General features: G+C 40.2%; 1 protein-coding gene across 1 annotated transcript; it reads right to left on the bottom strand.

Moving 5' to 3' along the window:
* Positions 1-7,641: 7,641 nt before the first annotated feature.
* Positions 7,642-19,411, bottom strand: LOC139453065 (protein SpAN-like). The gene is made up of 6 exons (XM_071234689.1): positions 19,355-19,411; positions 15,545-15,599; positions 12,701-12,851; positions 9,807-9,973; positions 9,087-9,228; positions 7,642-7,907 (listed from the first exon to the last, which is right to left on the bottom strand). Exons 3-6 carry the CDS (start codon positions 12,777-12,779, stop codon positions 7,642-7,644), a joined length of 654 nt encoding a protein of 217 aa, XP_071090790.1. The 5' UTR covers positions 12,780-12,851; positions 15,545-15,599; positions 19,355-19,411.
* Positions 19,412-20,138: the final 727 nt, after the last annotated feature.

Genomic DNA, 20,138 nt, shown 5'->3' with positions numbered 1-20,138 from the left:
GATCAAGACTGTATTCCAGTGATTCGTCATCTCCTGGAACACACAGATCAAGACTGTATTCCAGTGGTTCGTCATCTCCTGTAACACAGATCAGGACTGTAGTCAACTGATTCGTCATCTTCTGTAACAAACAGATCAAGACTGTATTTCAGTGGTTCCTCATGTCCTGTAACACACAGATCAAGACTGTATTCAAGTGGTTCGTCATCTCCTGTAACACAGATCAAGACTGTATTCAACAGATTCGTCATCATCTGTAACAAACAGATCAAGACTGTATTCAAGTGGTTCGTCATCTCCTGTAACACAGATCAAGACTGTATTTCAGTGATTCGTCATCTCCTGTAACACACAGATCAAGACTGTATTTCAGTGGTTCGTCATCTTCTGTAACACACAGATAAAGACTGTATTCCAGTGATTCGTCATCTCCTGTAACACACAGATCAAGACTGTATTTCAGTGATTCGTCATCTCCTGTAACACACGGATCAAGACTGTATTCCAGTGGTTCGTCATCTCCTGTAACACACCGATCAAGACTGTATTTCAGTGGTTCGTCATCTCCTGTAACACACAGATCAAGACTGTATTCAAGTGGTTCGTCATCTCCTGTAACACAGATCAAGACTGTATTTCAGTGATTCGTCATCTCCTGTAACACACAGATCAAGACTGTATTTCAGTGGTTCGTCATCTTCTGTAACACACGGATCAAGACTGTATTTCAGTGGTTCGTCATCTCCTGTAACACACAGATCAAGACTGTATTTCAGTGATTCGTCATCTTCTGTAACACACAGATAAAGACTGTATTCCAGTGATTCGTCATCTCCTGTAACACACGGATCAAGACTGTATTTCAGTGGTTCGTCATCTCCTGTAACACACCGATCAAGACTGTATTTCAGTGGTTCGTCATCTTCTGTAACACACAGATCAAGACTGTATTTCAGTGATTCGTCATCTCCTGTAACACAGATCAAGACTGTATTCAAATGGTTCGTCATCTCCTGTAACACAGATCAGGACTGTAATCAACTGATTCGTCATCTTCTGTAACATACAAACTAAGACGGCATTCCAATGGGGCATATTCTGTAACACACAGATCAAGACTGTATTTAAGTGGTTCGTCATCTCCTGTAACACACAGATCAAGACTGTATTTCAGTGGTTCGTCATCTTCTGTAACACACAGATCAAGACTGTATTTCAGTGATTCGTCATCTCCTGTAACACAGATCAAGACTGTATTCAAGTGGTTCGTCATCTCCTGTAACACAGATCAGGACTGTATTCAACTGATTCGTCATCTTCTGTAACATACAAACTAAGACGGCATTCCAATGGGGCATATTCTGTAACACACAGATCAAGACTGTATTCAACTGATTCGTCATCTTCTGTAACACACAGATCAAGACTGTATTCCAGTGATTCGTCATCTCCTGTAACACACAGATCAAGACTGTATTCCAGTGATCCGTCGTCCTCTGTAAATATAAATTGTCAAGAAAAGAGAATAACCAATCTAGATTATCCGCCGAAACAGATTCCATTGGGCGGAAAGTGCAAAAGAGATGAGAAGTTACATGGATTGACCACAGAAAATCAGTGATGACACAAGGTGTTCGCGAAAAGTGTAAGCATGTCCTGCCCTACCGGAAGCACCCACCATTCACATAGTTTACAAAAGAAAGTAAGTATTTATTGACTGAAGCCGCACAGCAGTACTCCTACCATGCGACGGCGGCCTGCAAACAATCCAGACAATCAAGATTTCGATGAACAAAAACATCTAGTGACACGATAGTGCATTAACTGATTTTGTGGAGACCAATAAAAAATATTTGTTAATTTTGTATAACGACGGTTGTGTGTACAAGTGCAGAGAATCTACTGCTTATAAGTAAAGAAAATCTTGTTATAAGAAATTGTAATGTATTCGTGTTGCAACAGCGATAGGGGATGTTTTAATTTAATGTCTCGGGCCAAACATTTCTTTGGTAGTTGACTCAGCATAGATAAAGCTACTGAGCTTATGGTGAAACTCGGGGTTTTCAGTACACACAGTACACACACGTACATACACTCATGTCACCTCTCCTTTGGGGAACTATTTTTTCCGCGATACAGATGGGAATATGGCCAAGACGTTTAACGCATGCTACGGTTATATCGATGATATGATATCATTCAATAACAGTCAAATGGCCAATTCCCTTTCACTGATTTACCCACCTGAACTAGAAAAAAAGGAGATCCGTGAAACCGACTCATCTCTTTCATATGTAGAAACATGCATAAAGATAGAGAGTGACAAAACAATATTTTGTTTAATTTGAAGTTTATACTATATACGGCTTTTCCATTGGAAGAGAGGCCTGTCACGTGACCGCGAAACTGACTTTCACAAGTGTATGAACGACACAATTTGACGTTCACACGTTTTTCACGAGACCGTATTCTTGAAATGACGTAAACACTGACGGACTACTTCCACATTCCTGGGGAAAAACTAGGATTTCCCTTGAACGAATGCATATTTACAAAAGCGTTGTTTCTGATTAATTTAGATACTTTAATCTTGAATTCAGCATTCATTATGAAACGTCACAAGTTTGATGCATGATCGTTCACGAATGCCGTGGCTCCGACCCATCCTTGTTAACAAAACGTAGCTATGCACATCCAATATCGTAGTAACGACTCGATCCGTGTCTAAACTGACAGATATAGTCTAGAGTAATCTATGAATTTACCTCATAATCAATTTGACACATCTTTGTAATCACCTTTCAATGACCGACCGAGTGATCAATGATGACTAACACATGTAACCGCCATAGGTTCATTAACAACTTTGGAAATTTCCAACGTCACGTTTAGCGTGTCGGCCATTTTGCCGTCTTGTACACACACATACATACTCATGTCACCTTTGGGGAACTATTTTTTCCGCGATACAGATGGTTGTTGTATGGCTGTCAGTGTAAACATGACTATCTAGCGCTACAACCCTCGAGGTACAAAATAGTGATATAAAAACTCCGGCGTCAAAACCGTTTGGCCCTCACTCTATGAGTGAGTGAGTGAGTTAATATTTAAAGTCACATCGGCAATATTTCAGCCATATAGTGACTAACCTCACTCTATGAAGGTTCATACACTAATGAACTCACACAAAGTGAAAGTCAATTCTTAAATAATCCCCAGACGACTTTATGATAAGTGGGATGACTTCAACTTTCTCTTTATGTTGGGCACTATTCCGGCAGCTCAAGCCAGTCAAGCCAAGTACAATCGAGCATGCCCTTTCTCTGAAGATTTCAAAGAACGTCACACGACGCTTTCTCAAAAGTTGCTTGATCAGGGATACAACATTCAAGACCTCAGTAAAGCTTTCAAATTGTGGAGGACATTTCCAAATTTTACGCAACAGTGACAAAAATGATGTTCATGATGCAATCACGCTGAATATCAGTGGACCATGCATTACATTTTCACAGCTATTTAGCCTTCACGCCCAATGGAATCTGTTTCAGCAGATAATCGAGGCTGAATATTCCCTGGCCTTGACGTTTCATATTTATGATTATGTCGCTTTTATTTTCATGATGTCTTTCTTAGAAATTCAAAGGTATCCAAGAAAAGCCTCTAAGACAAGCATGCATGTGGTTAATATCTGCCAATGTCAACACCAGGCTCAGGTAAGTTGTTGTCATATGAAATAGCCTTTGACCTGGTTTACATTTTATTGGCTGGTTATTTAACTTGACCTATATTTTAAGACAGATATGTATTTATCTAAAGCTATTGTCATGTGAACTTGGACGTTTTCACCGCTGACGTCTTTTGCTCGTTATAGAAATTATTTACAACAGGAACCTTGTAAATATCAAACTGGGTTAATATTCTTCTTTATTTTACAAAGTTTACCTCATTAGTACTCTCAGGCCAAGACAAGACCGATTCCTATGACTAACTCATCGATAATGCTGAATATCGATATTGTTCGATGAAGGTTTTCAATGCACCGAATCTGAGGGAGAAATGAATGATCGTCCTCAATGTTGTGTCAATATCCCCAAGAAATCTGATCGCAAGTTGTAAATACCAATACAGTAAACTACGGTTATAACGAATTCAAAGGGACCACTAATTGTAGTTCGTTATAACCGTAGTTCGTTATAAGCATATATACAACAAATTTACAGCAAATGGACCGGATCAAAAACACATTTCGTTATATCCGTCAGTTTGTTATAAGCGAGTTCGTTATAAACGTAGTTTACTGTACCTCGAGCTAAACGTAAAGCACCGTTTTTTCCAAGGTGCAGATAACCCAGAATGGTGAGGTGTGCAATAGATAACATAACAAGGTGACTGTTATGTGCAACAGGTCAGAATTTCGACTTGTAACGATTGTATAACACAACCCCACAGAGTAACGTTGGTGTAGAACTGATTTAACGCTGATAAGATGCTTTAATATCCAGGGTAGGCTGTCTATGTTCAGTGAATGGATCTGGTTTAACGCCGCTTTGAACAGTATTCCAGTATTGCCTCGTGTCAGCTTAATGTGAGAGGATATCCCGAAGTGATGCAGATCTCAGACCTTTACTTCTTTGTGAAACCCACGAGCACGGGTATGGTACTGAGTGAGTGAGTGAGTAAGTTGGGTTTAACGCCGCTTTTTACAGTATTCCAGTTATATCGCGGCGTGTCAGCTTAATGTGGGAGGAAAGCCGGGGCGAACCGGGATTCGAAGCCACAATCATAGGTTTCTGGCGTGTTCAAGGGACGCAACTCTGCACAGCGAATCGCGGCGCCTTGGACGACTGGGACAGCCGTGCCCCCGTATGGTGCTGACAAACCTGGAAACATAATCAGGCCAAATCTGGGATTCGAACACACGATAGGTCTCTGGCTTGCCTACACAGCACAAAAATGTTTAGACCCTAAACATACACCATTCGCGTTCCCTGTCCCGTAAGTCTTACGCGTTTAGGATTAAAACGATTCCTAAATATGCTTAGATCTAATAATCTTTACATTCTAAACACATAGGTAACTGGCCCAGACGATCGCCTGTAACAGTGGTACACATGTTGACAAATGGCAGTCAAGTGCATCATCATGAAGACATCATAATCGTCATTAACGAAAACAATTCCAGTCACCATGTCTCTTTGATGTTTTTACGACCTACAGACAACACGTCCACCATCATAGATTTTCCAGTTTTTGTTTTGTTCTATTTCGATCACCGACCCTATCTTAACCAGGAAGTGAATTAATGTCGTCAGCAAAAGTCTAACTCTAAAAGTCACGTGAACAATGATCAAGGTCCACCGAGTCATACGAGGGGTATTGAACACTTGGGACCAATTCGACTCGGATATCCGACAGATTACTTAACACAACATGCACTACAACGCAAACATTTAAACAGTATTGTTTTACGCCGCTTTTAGCAATATTCCAGCAATATCACGGCGGGGGACACCAGAAATGGGCTTCACACATTGTACCCATGTCGGGAATCGAACCCGGGTCTTCGGCGTGACGAACGAACGCTTTAACCACTAGGCTACCCGACCGCCCCTCCGAATGCATTGAAGAAGTAGATCCGATCAATGTGGAAATATCACGAAATCGTCCAGTAACAAAATTACGAAAAGAATGAAGCGCAACTAAAATCTCCACTGCGTCTTTCTTACCAGACAATGATAAGAAATTGTACCCATCCTCTTTGTTTGTTGTTTAACGCCGCACTCAGCAATATTCCAGCTATGTGTCTGTAAATCGAGTATGGGCCAGACAATCCACAGATTGACATCATGAACATGGATCCACGCAACTGCGATACGATGACATGCATCAACCGAGTCAGCGAGCCTGACCACCCGATCCCGTAGTCGCCTCTTACAGCAAGCATGGGTTGCTGAAGACCTATTCTCTACCCGGAACTTCACACGTACCCGTCCTCGACGATCTAACGTTTGGCATCTTCATTTTAGAAGTTTTATAAAAAATATCCATTGCAACTTGATGCAATCGTGGACGGTGTTACCTTGGTGACAAGGATGTGACCCGACACGGATCCGTCAAGAAATTGACAGAAAAGAGAAAATAAATGTGACATACAGTAAACTACGTTTATAACGAACACGCTTATAACGAACTGACGGATATAACGAACTTATTTTTTAGTCCCGGCCATTTGGTGTATATATGCTGTTTATATGCTTATAACGAACTACGGTTAGTACGATCTAAAATTAGTGGTCCCTTTGAGTTCGTTATAACCGTAGTTTACTGTATTAGAAAATGAGGAAACATTTTGGTAACGTGAACAATCTGACAAAGTAAAAATTCTTGTCATAAATATTCAACCTGTATGACATGTATGATGCTCATGATATCAATCACTGGATTGTCTGATCTAGACTCGATTATTTACAGACCGCCGTCGTATAGCTGGCAGATTAGCTGGCAAACAAACATTAAATTGCCTCATTGCCACATCGCAACATATTTTATTGACGTCGTTTCTCAACACAACTCATTACATTGTCGACGATCATAGTTTCTCAACCAAACACATTACAATGTTGCATTGTTACAGCACAACATATTTTATTGAAGTATTTCACAAGCAGGTAATAAAATGAGGACCAACAATTATAAGCATTAAAAGCAAAAGGCACTATTCCACAGCGATAAAATGAAGCCATATAATCTTGATACACACATAGGTAATCATTTACATAACACCCGACCCGTGAAGATTCGGGGTAGAATAGGTCTTCAGCAACCCTTCAGCTTGCCGTAAAAGGCGCCAATACTTGTCGTAAGAGGCGACTAACGGGATCAGGTGGTCAGGCTCGCTGGCTTGGTTGATGCATGTCATCGTATCCCAGTTGCGTGGATCGATGCTAATGTGATCAATGGATTGTCTGGTCCAGACTCGATTATTTGCAGATTGCCGTCATACAGCTAGAATATTGCAGAGTGCGGCGTTAAACAACAAACAAACAAACAAGATAACACCCTACGTCTTCTTGGATTTTGTTCCAAACAGAATAACCTCAAGATTTACAATTTCGAAACTATCACTATGACGAGTAAATGCCCTTTTTGTGTGTGACAACCTGGAGACCTATTTTTCCATCATTTTCAAGGGAAAACCCCTCAATATCCCTCCTTACCTATGGGGGGCCCAGTCGTCTAAGGCGCCGCGATTCGCTTTGCAGAGTTGCGTCCATTAGGCATGCCAGAAACCTATGATTGTAGGTTCGAATCCCGGTTTGCCCCGATTATGTTTCTAGGTTTGTCAGCACCATACCCGCGCTCGTGGGTTTCACCGAAGTGGTAAACGTCTTAGATCTGCATCACTTCGGGCTTTCCTCCCACATTAAGCTGACACGCCGTGATGTAACTGGAAAACTGTTAAAAGTGGCGTTAAACCCAACACACTCACTCACTCACTCTTTACCTATGGGCTGTAATATAAGGTAAATTTGTCGCCACAGAAACAAGAAACAACATTGTCTTCTAGCTTTCGGCTATCAAGCGGCTATCAAGCGGCTATCAAGCGGCTATCAAGCGGACAAGCGATGATGTCGTGTACGGTCAGTTCTGCATGTACACAACTTCCGGAAGGTTGTTGCCGGCGCGGTTCAGAAACAAGGAGCACACCTCGCCTTCGTGATGCCATGCAGCACACAACCAATCCGCCATGCAGATGTGCAGACACTGGTAGATAGTGCTCGTCGTCAGCGTCTCCAGGCAACTCAGCGTAAGTCCAGATGTCGACTTGCGCACGAAGTTGGTCACGTTGTAGTCGCAAGGGGCGTGGATTTTGGCGTCGATGTCTTGTGCCAAATGGGCTGCAGCAACTGAAAGTGACAAGTTTCTAAAGGGTAATGTTTGAGAAATGGAGAATCTCACCTTAGTGTCTTTTGATATTAAATATATCAACACAAGTTGATAAAAGTGGAAAAATTCCGAGCCTTGCTGAGCAGTTTTTTTCCCACTTTTGTTGTTATATTTGATATCAAAAGACACGAGGGTGAGATTTCTTTCATCATCCAGCATCATTCTTCCAACTTTTTCAGTTTGTAGACAGTAATAAGTAATAAGTGTAAAAAGTACTGGTAACAGCTTCAGTAGCAGAGCCATTAGTGATGGTATTTGATTGTGCCGTCATGGTAACAATGACGTCAAAATGGTCTGCAAAGCATTATGATGCAATTTCATTGCAGCGATATCTACAGTGTAGATATCGCTTGATCTCACCCAAGCGATATCTCCTGTGGGAACCAGTTTGGGATGAAAAATCAGAATAGACATTTTGGAGGAATTCAAACATATGATTTTATTACCGGTAAACAACATCATCCCTCCTTTGTTAGTTATCCGTTCGCTGGAATATGAGACGTCTCAGATTTATTCAGGCTGATGGAGGAAAATCAATTCTCTGATTTTGTTTGTTTTTGGTCGAACGCCGCACTCAGCAGTATTCCAGCTATAAAATGGAGTCTGGACATCATGAACATCGATCTATGGAATTTGGATACAATGACATGCATCGACCAAGTCTGACCACCCGACCCCGTTAGTCGCCTCTTACGGCATTTATGGGTTGCTGAAGACCAATTCTACGATGGATCTTCCCTGAGGAATTAATTTTCTGAATGATGGGCTATATACAGTTGGGTTGGTATATATATATATATATATATATATATATATATATATATATATATATGTATATATATATATACCGTTTCATAATTGTGTTTGTTCGTTTCTTGTTTAACGCCGCGATCAACAATATTCCAGCTATATGACGGCGGTCTAAATAATCTAGTCTTGACCAGCCTGGAGCCAGCGAGTCTGACCACCTTAGTCGTCTATTTCGAGAAGCATAGTCGCCTCTTACGGCAAGCATGGCTTTCCTAAAGACCTATTCTAACCCGGATCTTCACAGGTCTCATCGGTATTTGACCAAGGTCAGGTTGGAGTGTCGTTGAACCCTCTTCTAGTCTGATTGAGATCAGTGTAGAGAACCTCACCTGTCCATGTGGCATTGAATCCCCTTGCTACCTCATTCACGTCTGTGTGGAAATGGAGGCGGTAGTACCGAGAAGGCTCGATAGTATACCAATCCTTGTCGCCTGTCAGTTCACCCAGAAGATTGCCGGAGGCATCATACACCTTTGTCACAAAAAACAATTGCTAAAATATAACTAATTCTAAAACGTGAGGTCATCCCTGAGCTGGTTTTTAAAAAGTAATATAAGAAAAACCTTGAAACAAAACATATGCCAAAGGTTGAGCTGGATGCTTTGTAAAATAAATGCATCGTTTCCTCTTTTTAGAGGGCTGGTTTGTTGTTTAACGCCGCTATCAGCAATTTTCCAGCTATATGACGGTGGTCTGTAAGTAATCGAGTTTGGACCAGACAATCCAGTGATTGACATCATGAGCCATTTACGGCAAGCATGTGTTGCCGAAGACCTATTCTATTCAATTTTTTATCTATTCTATTCAATTTTTTATCTACCCACAGACAGTACGTCAAGGATTTATCTATCCCCACACTATTTATTATTGCTTTATCTCACCACACACTATGCAAATATGCTATACCTACCCACACAGAAAAAATCAGTGTTTTATCTACCAACACATAATACATCAGTGCTTTATCTACCAACACACAATGCATTAATGCCACTACGCACGTCTGTTCCCATGCCAACGCCCCGCCTCATTCTTGTCTGTGTGCTTACCGATACATAATCGCAGCACGTCTCTATGACGAAGTCCACAAAGACGAGGCGGATCAGTGTCGTACCGGCGTCGATGTTGTAGTCGCAGTCAAGGTTGTCATTGTAGTTGTTTGGGTAGCCAGGAGATGTTACTGTGCCAGAAGATCCTGTTTTGTTCTCCCCACATCCTCCATAAACAAAGCATATTTGTAATGGTTCACCCAAGACAAGACGCTGCAAGGCTAGTATAGAAGGGCGTGGAGTCATCCCTCAGAGGACATCCTTAACTAATCAGCTTTCTGTTGACCTTGTCAATTGAGTGCTCTTTGTACATTTAGAATCTCTCTCTATAACTTCCATGTCAATAAATGTCTTAGAACCAAGGTTATTGATTCTCTTAATTATATTTGTACCACCTGAAGCAACCAGGAGAATGAAGGAACTTCATGTTTTTTTGTGTGTGAAAGAAATGAGACTCTTAGGTCAAATTTTCTGTCTAATAATCACACACAAAGACAATCAATTAATTATAAATATGTTGAACTCCAACAATGAAGATGTTATCAAATCTTTAGCAAAGTATTTACACTAAGGTGAAAATCGCGGAAAAAAATAGTTCCTCCAAACAAGAGGTGACATGAACGTATGTATGCTCAACATGCTCTACAGGAACAACTTTTGTAGTTTCTTTACAACAAATGTTTTCAAATAATATCCTCATTAGATGAGAAATGTCTGTTAAGAACTACTTCAGTAAATCAGACACAATGCCAGCGCGTCGTAATAAATTTACATCACGTACAAGACGCCAAAATGGCCGACACGGTGAACGTGACGGGAGAGATTTCGGAAGTTGTTAATGAACCTATGGCGGATAGTTTTAATCTACTGGTCGATCATTGAAAGGTGACTAAAGATGTGTCAATTAGACACAAAGGTAAATTCATAGACTGTTGTAGACTGTCACTGTCAGCCTAGACACGGATCGAGTCGATACTTCGATAGTTTGAATGTGCGAGGATATTCATAAACGATCATGCAGTCAAACTCTCTGACGTTGCTCAATGTATACTGAAACGCAGAGTTTAAGATTAAAGGGTCTAAATGATCAGAAAGAACGCTTCTGTATGTATTCATATAGCTGGAATAATGCTGACTGAGGCGTTAAACAACAAACAAACAAAACGTCATGCATTGCAGACATTGCAACAACAGACTTTTTACACGAGTACATTGTCCTAGTGGAACAACATACCTTCAGTGTGTTTTCCACGACGTTCAGCCTTGACATTAACAAACATGAGTATAAAATTGGCTATTCATGGCCCGACCTTTGGGAGGTAGTCCACCAATAGAATTCCTTTTGGAATCTAAGAAAACCGAAGACATCACCTTGCAAGCTGATGAAACAGACTTTGCCCTCTTCAGAGGAGACGTCAGATGTTTCCACTGCTTTGACTGGTGTTGAGTCTCTGGCTGATAGTGGTGAACATAAGACTCATCAAATGTTTACAATTCGCCTAAAAACAGCTGAGTCTACCTTAAAACGACGTAAATTCTCATTAGAGATGATGAACCTGGAGAGTTTTGGAACCTAGCGTGTTGAAGAATTTCTCATGAGAGATGCCTACTGTATCGGCCATGTGACGTGTGGCGAGTCGTTGATCATCATCATCTTATCGTGTATTTTATCTTAGTGACGCGTGAAGGAATATGTGTCCTGGTTGCGTATTTGGTTAACATGGAGCTGATAAAGCTTGGAAATCAGTGTACGTAATAGATGCAAACTGTTACGGGTGGGGGGCGGTCGGGTAGCCTAGTGGTTAAAGCATTAGCTCGTCACGCCGAAGACCCGGGTTCGATTCCCGACATGGGTAAAATGTGTGAAGCCCATTTCTGGTGTCCCCCGCCGTGATATTTCTGGAATATTGCTAAAAGCGGCGTAAAACCATACTCACTCACTCACTCACTCTCTGTTACGGGTGGACTATAATTTGTTCGTAGCTAGGCTCAGAACTTTACAGCCTTTTGCATTTTTAACAAACAGACGTTCATAAGCGTAAACAAGATATTTTGGCGTACGTACATACGTAAGTACTGTGGGACCACTTCTGAGTTCCTGGAGAAAACCCTGGTAATTCCCTAGAACTAATAAATAATAATAATAACTGAGACTTTTATTATATCTTGGGTGAGGTGAAATTGGGTTTAACGTCGCGTCCTAGATTATTTCACTTATATAGCCACGTGCATGTGTGTGTGTGTGTGTGTGTGTGTGTGTGTGTGTGTGTGTGTGTGTGTTCGTTGCTGCTTGTGCTAGTCCGGACTGATGCCGATTTATAGTGATGGCTCACTGAGATACCATGCCGCAGTTTAACATGAATACCCCACTCAGACACAGTATACTGACTCCGAGCCGACCAGCCCTTGTTTTAGCCCCTTAATGCCGAGCGCCAGACAGGGTAACAACAAGTACCATCTTTTAACGTCTTTTGGGCTCTCCGGGCGGACGCCCTACTACAAGACCACGGAGGCGGTCCAGGCGATGCCTGTGCACGAATATTCTCGCTACGACCCATCCTAGTGAACAAAACGAAGAAATTAAACACCCGAACTATCGACTCGATCCGTGTCTACAGCAATCTATTAAATTACCTTTGTATCTATTTGACACATCTATATGATCACATTTTAATGGTCGACCAAATGCTAAATGCTGACGAACATTTGTAATCGCCACAGGTTCATTAACAACTTCGGAAATCTCTCCCTGTCATGTTGATCGTGTCGGCCATTTTGACGTCCTGTATTTAATGTAAATGTATTACGACATGCGTATATCTGTATTTAATTATGTTAAATAAAACGTACATATTTTTATCTAGAATATACAGACATTAAGACAATGCTCCCACCTGTCACACGGCAGATGTAAGCAGTAAGACACAGACATCTGTACACAATCGCCAGGTGTGTCAGTCGAGAGGCTGCCATTCTAGTCTGGTTCACGTACTTGTACACCGGCTCTTCCTGGACTCTGAGATCAGAGAACTTCTAAAGGGGTTTCTATAACAAGAAGTCCAAGTGTCTCACGCCATCCGTAGTTTTTACGTATATTTAATCTCCAACCTTAACCATCAACAGAGGAGGTGGGTGAAAAAAAACCCATATATAATACAGTTTTTCACTAATTCTGTAACTAATTTATGAAATTGAAAGATGTTTGTTTGTTTTTTATTTGTTGTTTAACGCCGCACTCTGCAATATTTCAGCTATATGACGGCTGGCTGTAAATAATCGAGTCTGGACCAGACAATCCAGTGACTGACATCATGAGAATCGATCCACACAATTGGGATACGATGACATGCATCAACCAAGTCAGCGAGCCTGACAATCTGATCCCGTTAGTCGTCTTTTACGGCAAGCATGGGTTGCTGAAGACCTGTTCTACCCCGGATCTTCATGGTGAGACAACATGGTAATAGTCTTTAAATTAATTTATGATGTAGATCTTGTCGCTTAACTTCGGAATTTGAAAAAAAATATAGCTGAAGAAAGATCAAGGTGACCTGGGTTTTCTATGATTGTGCAATGGTAGGAATATTTTTTATGACATCAGGAAATAAATTTCAACAGCGACGGGCGGTAGATGTGAAACACAGAAATATATTCGGACAGTCTGAGCAAGGCTTCGACTATATATAATGTTACAGTGTTGCTTTTAACGGGATCAAGTGTGTATAGGTTTCAACTATATAGGATGTTACAGTTTTGCTTCACTTGGATACAGTGTTACAGTGTTGCTTCACTATATTTGAACGTCGATTCAGCAAGATGCAATGTTTCAAACCTCCCCGTGACTGTAACACGACTGTAACCAAGGTTACAACCCTTAATGTAAAAAATACTCTTCATGTAAACATTTTTACATTAAGGGTTACGTGTTAACTCTTAATGTAAAAAAATACATGTAAGAGTAACAACCCGCAACCCTTAATGTAAAGAATATTTTTTTTACATTAAGGATAAATATCGTACATATCTCCCCTTAATGTAAAATATTCTTATAAACAAGGTTTGATTGGAAATATAGGATACCTTTTGCTATTTTCCCGTTTTCTATTGTTTTTGCTCGGTTTCTTGCAATTATTCGTCATAAGCGACAGCGTGAGAAACTCACTTTGCTCAGATCTGAGAACAGGAGGGGCTATTATAAGAATGACAGGCTCGTTATTGAGGACATGCCAGCTACTACTCTGGAAGGTGATGAGCATCAGTTGTCGGCTCCAGTCGCAGATCGCAACTCAAGTGGAACATCGTCAACTGTAGATCAGGTGCGTGTGCTGCCGTCAAGGTCGGAAGTTATGCAAAAGCATATATTACATTGCAAGGAATATAGAAGATTTAACCAACAAACTGTCCGACATTGGCTTTGTTTCTTTTGTACCTGAACATGACATTGTTGCTTTATATGAAACATAGTCAACAGAAAATTACTTTAGTGACATTCTTCGAGAATATAAACTTTTTGGTTTACCAGCCACAAGAAGGTTCATGTTCGGGTTGTATTCGGGAGGAATTCTTTTGATAAAATAATCACTGGTAAGATATGTTATTGATGTTCGATACAGAGAACATGCTGTTGCTATTCTGTTGGATAAAAGTATGTTTGGTTTCAGTAGAGCTACATTATGTGTGCTTACATATATCCAGCCGGAGAGATCGACCTGGTATTATAACAACGATAGACAAAATGGGTAGAGATTTTGCTGTATTTTTTATTGAGTACACTGGAAGAGTACCCAGCTGTTTCTATCATTGTAGTCGGATTTGTTTGTTTGTTGTTTAACGCCGCACTCAGCAATATTACAGCTATATGACGGCGGTGTGTAAATAATTGAGTCCTGACCCGACAATCCAGTGATCGACATCATGAGCATCGATCCACGCATTTGGGATATGATGACATGCATCATCCAAGTCAGCGTGTCTGACCACCTGATCCCGTTAGTTGCCTCTTACGACACACATAGTCGCCTTTTACGGCAAGAATGGGTTGTTGAAGACCTTTCACGGGTCAATTGTACATGAACAGTACAGCCGGTATGACGCGGAACTATGTGGAGAAGGATGTTATTCATCATGTTGAAAGTAAGAATTACTTAGTAGATTTTTTTACACAATTTGAGATGGAAATATATCCATGTGATAAATTACTAAATAACTTTGGAAATGTGTTCAATTCTGAACAAAAATATTGTGAATGGAATATTTGGAACAAACTGTCAAATCGGTGACTGTGCATTTATTTGGCATTTATTAAGTGAGTGAGTGAGTTGGGTTTAACGCCACTTTTAACAGTATCCCAGTTATATGACGGCGTGTCAGCTAATTGTGGGAGGAAAGCCCGAAGTGATGCAGGTCTCAGACGTTTACCACTTCGGTGAAACCCACGAGCACGGGTATGGTGCTAACAAACCTAGAAACATAATCGGGACGAACCGGGATTCGAACCCACAATCATAGATTTCTGGCGTGCCCAAGGGACGCAACTCTGCACAACGAATCGCGGCGCCTTAGACAAACAGGGCCAACTGTACCCCTTATTGGGCATTTAGGGTGTAGTGTGATAGATTATGGTTTAGCATCCAGTGACATAATCCCCGATGATGATGATGATGAATGTCTCCGTAAAAAACATGAACGGTGTCATTATTTGAATGCGTTCACAAAAAAAACCTAAAGATAACTTATACCTTATAACTGTGTGGAATCAAGAAGAACCAGTTTGCACAATGTAAAAGGAGTGACCTAGAAAATGCCAAAAAGCGGTAGACTCAAAACATTTCTCGTCGCTGAATTCTGAACCAATGGGTATTCAGGATAATCGTGGTGGGATGGAGGACATAGTGACAGGTCAAGGTTATGTGCAAGAACTGACAATTGGCGTATAAGAAGACCCAATCACCAGGTCCGAACCTTTTGAAAGCATCAGCGCCAAGAAACATAATAAATCAGCTGGCCTTGACGACATCTATGGAAGCCATGTACAAACATGGTTTGAGCGCTAAAATGGGTAAAATGTTACAATCCATGTACAGTAATGTAAAGGCTTGTGCTCGTTCAAACAACAGTATCTGGTATATTTGTTGCTTCATGGGTGTGAGGCAAGGGTGTAGCTTTGTCCCTTTTTGCTTCAGGTTTTTTATATAAACGAATTTATTACTGAAATGGAACAAAATTGTCGTTTTGGTATTAAGTTACATCCGGAATTTATTTATATTTATCTACTTCTGTTTGCGGAAGACCTTATTGTGTTTGGCAATACTGTCAACAACGTACAAATGAAGTTGAATATCTTGCATGATGACTGTTGTAAATGGGAAATGCCATTCAATCTATCGAAAACCAAAATAGTTGTTTTTCAAAAATGGGGGAGGTTTATAACGTTATGAAAAAATGGTATTATGATGGAAATAGGCGTGAAACAGTTACTAGACACGGTTATCTTGGCTTGTATTTTAGCAATAGATGACTGAAGTTGAATGCTTAAATAATATTGCAAATCAGGCAAGAAAGGTGTCCTGTTAATTAGTATACATTCCTTGAAACCATACTCGCCTCACTTTTACTTTAAATGTTTTGATACAAAGGTAACACCAATATTTTTATACGAGGCTGAAATTTGGGGGTTCAGGGACACGCTGTTTTGAAATGTGTCAAATATTGGCTGTCTCTATATAATATGCAGGAATCTCGTTTCTCCTAAAAATGTTACAATATGTTGCGGTTGTACGATGAACAAGGCCACTTAAATTTGGTAACGAAACTTAAAACTGTTATTTTCAGATCAGGATTTGATGATGTCTGTTACTTTTAAATATGTTACGTCAGCGTAAAGTTTGTAACCTAAACCATATGGAAAACGAATATCACGTTTTGTTCATTTTTCTATGTTATAGCCATCTATGGCATTTTTTTACATCTTTCCAAATATTCTGAAGTTTAATACATTACTGTGATCGCAAGACCCTATTATCAATATGAATACAGAAAAGTACTTGTTTTACGCCAATGCTGTAAGAACACAAATACTCCAACTTTGATAATATGCAATTATCTTAAAACTGCTTTTTAAAAAGAAAATGCGTTTTATTTGATACTGTTTGCACCTAAATTGTATTTCGTTTGTGCAAAAAAAGCTCGTGGCCTACAAGTACTCAATAAAGTGAAGATTAATTATTCGTAATAGAATATATTCTTCCTTCAACTGTGCGCGGTTTCTCTGGAACAACAAAAAGTAGAGCCATGGAACTTGTGTAAGTGCACTGCACCTTTCACATTCCAACAACCTCTCAACAACGACAACCTGGTCGTTATTTACAGGTGTCCTTTATGGGTCATAACTGACGATTTTGTTCAATCTTGGTACAAAGGTGTATCTAGGGACACTATACAGTATGACTTTTTGACATTAAAAGGGATATTGAGATATATTTTTGCACACAGATTTTATTACAATACCAACGGAATGGAGTCCTCTGATTGGTCGAAATTTAGATAGTTAACCCTATTTAAGACTATTACCATACTAATAAACTAGGTCAGCACAACATAAGGTAATATAACCTCATCTAGAAATCCAAGAAGGTCTCACAGTCGCCATTTTGTAATTGACAGGTCTCAAACATCTAATTGTGTAAATATCTATTTGTGAATTCCTTTTGAAAACCCTCGTGAATATCATTTCATTAGATTATTAGTTCATTGTGCCCACGCAACGAAGTTAGGGGGTAAAATGGAATCAATGTGTCAGCCCGTCTGTCTGTCTGTCCGCAGAAAATAACTTTCCGAACAATTCCTTCCAAACAAATTGACTGATTTCAATTAAACTTTGTACACGCGGCCACTTCAGCATGTTGTTGGGCACATTGCAATTTTTTTTTCATTTGGGCGGAGTTATTGCCTTTTATTACTTCGTCATTTCAATTTGTCTGGACAACTTCTAAACTACTACATCGACATCTTCAGATATGTACGTAGGTCTAGCTACGGACACTGTACGACATGCCTTCATTAATCCCCCATAGGACAGTTCTAGTTGGCTTAATTTTTATCCGAAAGGCTTATGTGACATATTGCCATCCGTCTTTGTACGGCGCGCGTCATCCGTCTATCCGTCATCTAAATCTATTCACAATCCAATACTATTTATTCATAAAATATGTTGAAAGAGAGCATTTACAGCTCACCCGGTACGAAGATCCGTGGTGAGCTTATGTCAGCTCCCCCAGAAGATCGAATGGTCGGTTCCTTACTGACATGAAATACTCTTCAGGCCGTATGCCTATTTCCTTTTCGCTATTTTCAATCAACAATGGTCTTACTACAGGATATGCTAAACTGATATAGAAAAGGTATAGACTTCATATCCGAAAAAAATATAAACCTTAAGTGGCTATATTTGACTCGGCATGGTACTTGGGAAGCCTACGGGTTTGTTTTAACCAAACATCATTGTATTGGAATTCCTGTCGTTTGTAATAGCAATGTAATGATTCTGGTGTATACTTAACTGTCATATCCGTAAAACTGCAACAAAATGCCTATTATCTTATGCTTAAAACTGTTCATGGAGCATTCTAACAACCCACCATCATCAACAACTTGGTCTGATCTGCTTGGGCTGAGTCGTCCTTTCCGTCGTTACGGTATTAGGCTAGTAACGAGGGTACCTTGCGGAGTATCGAAGAATAACCTTTGTAAAACCGTAAGTTTGATATAAATCGGTTAAAAGGGTCGGGGGTCATAAACCCTTTTATGAAGCCTGAATATAACAACCAGGTGGTCGTTGTAGAGAGGAATCTAAAAATGAATAGTCCTTTGCACATCTAGACAAAGTAACGATCAATTAAATCTGCGATGTTTCATGAAAGTTCGATAAGTATTATTTCATAGTGATAAAACCTAATGTAAAAAAATATTATCTATCACTTCAACCCTTAATGTAAAAAAAAATTACATTTAGAGTATTTTGTACATTAAGAGTTGTAACAAGGGTGAACACGCAACCCTTAATGTAAAATATTTTTACATTAAGAGTAATTTTTACATTAAGGGGCGTAACAAGCCAAGACTCTAACAAACTGTAACACGGCTCTAATCCCAACTTACTGTGACAGTCACACGGCTCTAATCCCAACTTACTGTGACAGTCACGCGGCTCTAATCCCAACTTACTGTGACAGTCACACGGCTCTAATACCAACTTACTGTGACAGTCACACGGTCTAAACAGACTTCCACAAGACTTCCTTATTGAAGAGGCAATTCTTCCACACAACTTTACCAAGATTTCATGTGGGCAAAATACGAGCTTCCAAGCAAATTGGACATAACTTCAAGAGCATTTGACAACAGCTTCGTCAACATATTGCAATACTTTTCACGTTTGTGTCCAGACAGTCCTTAAACACAGACCTACACCATAGCAGATACCAACGGAATCCAGACAAACTATTAAAATACGATCATTCAACAAGCGTGAGACTTTGAACTGGACCTACCAAGTCTTGAACACATCTTCCCTGTGGACAGTCTCCTGCACAGTGCGCTGTCAACACTTCTGAAAGATTGACAACTTCATACTGGTGCTCCCAAGCAACCTAATGTGATGAAGAATGGTACAACTCATCGATCGCCTATGTTGTCAAGTGTCTCTGTGATCAACGTAACAGTCTTTCCATCCCTTGGTAGATGATAAACCTCGCGTTGTGTGTATAATCTAGCGTTCTTAAAACATCCCCTTGAGTTCTTCCAAACCTTTGTTTTTTTAACGCCGCACTCTGCAATATTCCGGTCTGTAAATAATCGAGTCTAGTGCAGACAATCCAGCGATTGACATAAGCTTCGATCCACGCAACAACCGAGTCAGCTAGCCTGACCACCCGATCCCGTTAGTCGCCTTTTACGACAAGCAAAGTCGCTTTTTATGGTAAGCATGAGTTGTTGAAGACATATTATACCCTTCCTACGTGTCTCTTGCAGAACTCCAAGAAGCGGTTTGTAGATAGGATTCTTCTTATTGTCATACATATTATGTGAACGAAAGAATTATGTAAGCGAATATAGCGTCGTAACGAGTAATGTAAAATACTTCATTCATTGACGTAAATACATATTTCTGACCCGTGAAGATTGGGGTAGAATAAGTCTTCAGCATCCCATGTTTGCCGTAAAAGACGACTATGCTTGTCGTAGGAGGCGACTAACGGGATCGGGTGGTCAGGATCGCTGACGTTTTGATGCATGTCATCGTATCCCAATTTAACTGGCAGATTAGCTGGCAAA

Source organism: Haliotis cracherodii, unplaced genomic scaffold (genome assembly GCF_022045235.1).
Source record: "Haliotis cracherodii isolate W230 unplaced genomic scaffold, xgHalCrac1.p SCAF_9, whole genome shotgun sequence".
Classification (NCBI taxonomy): domain Eukaryota; kingdom Metazoa; phylum Mollusca; class Gastropoda; order Lepetellida; family Haliotidae; genus Haliotis; species Haliotis cracherodii.
The sequence above is the reverse complement of the archived record's forward strand: the minus strand, read 5'-3'. Positions and strand labels throughout refer to the sequence as shown.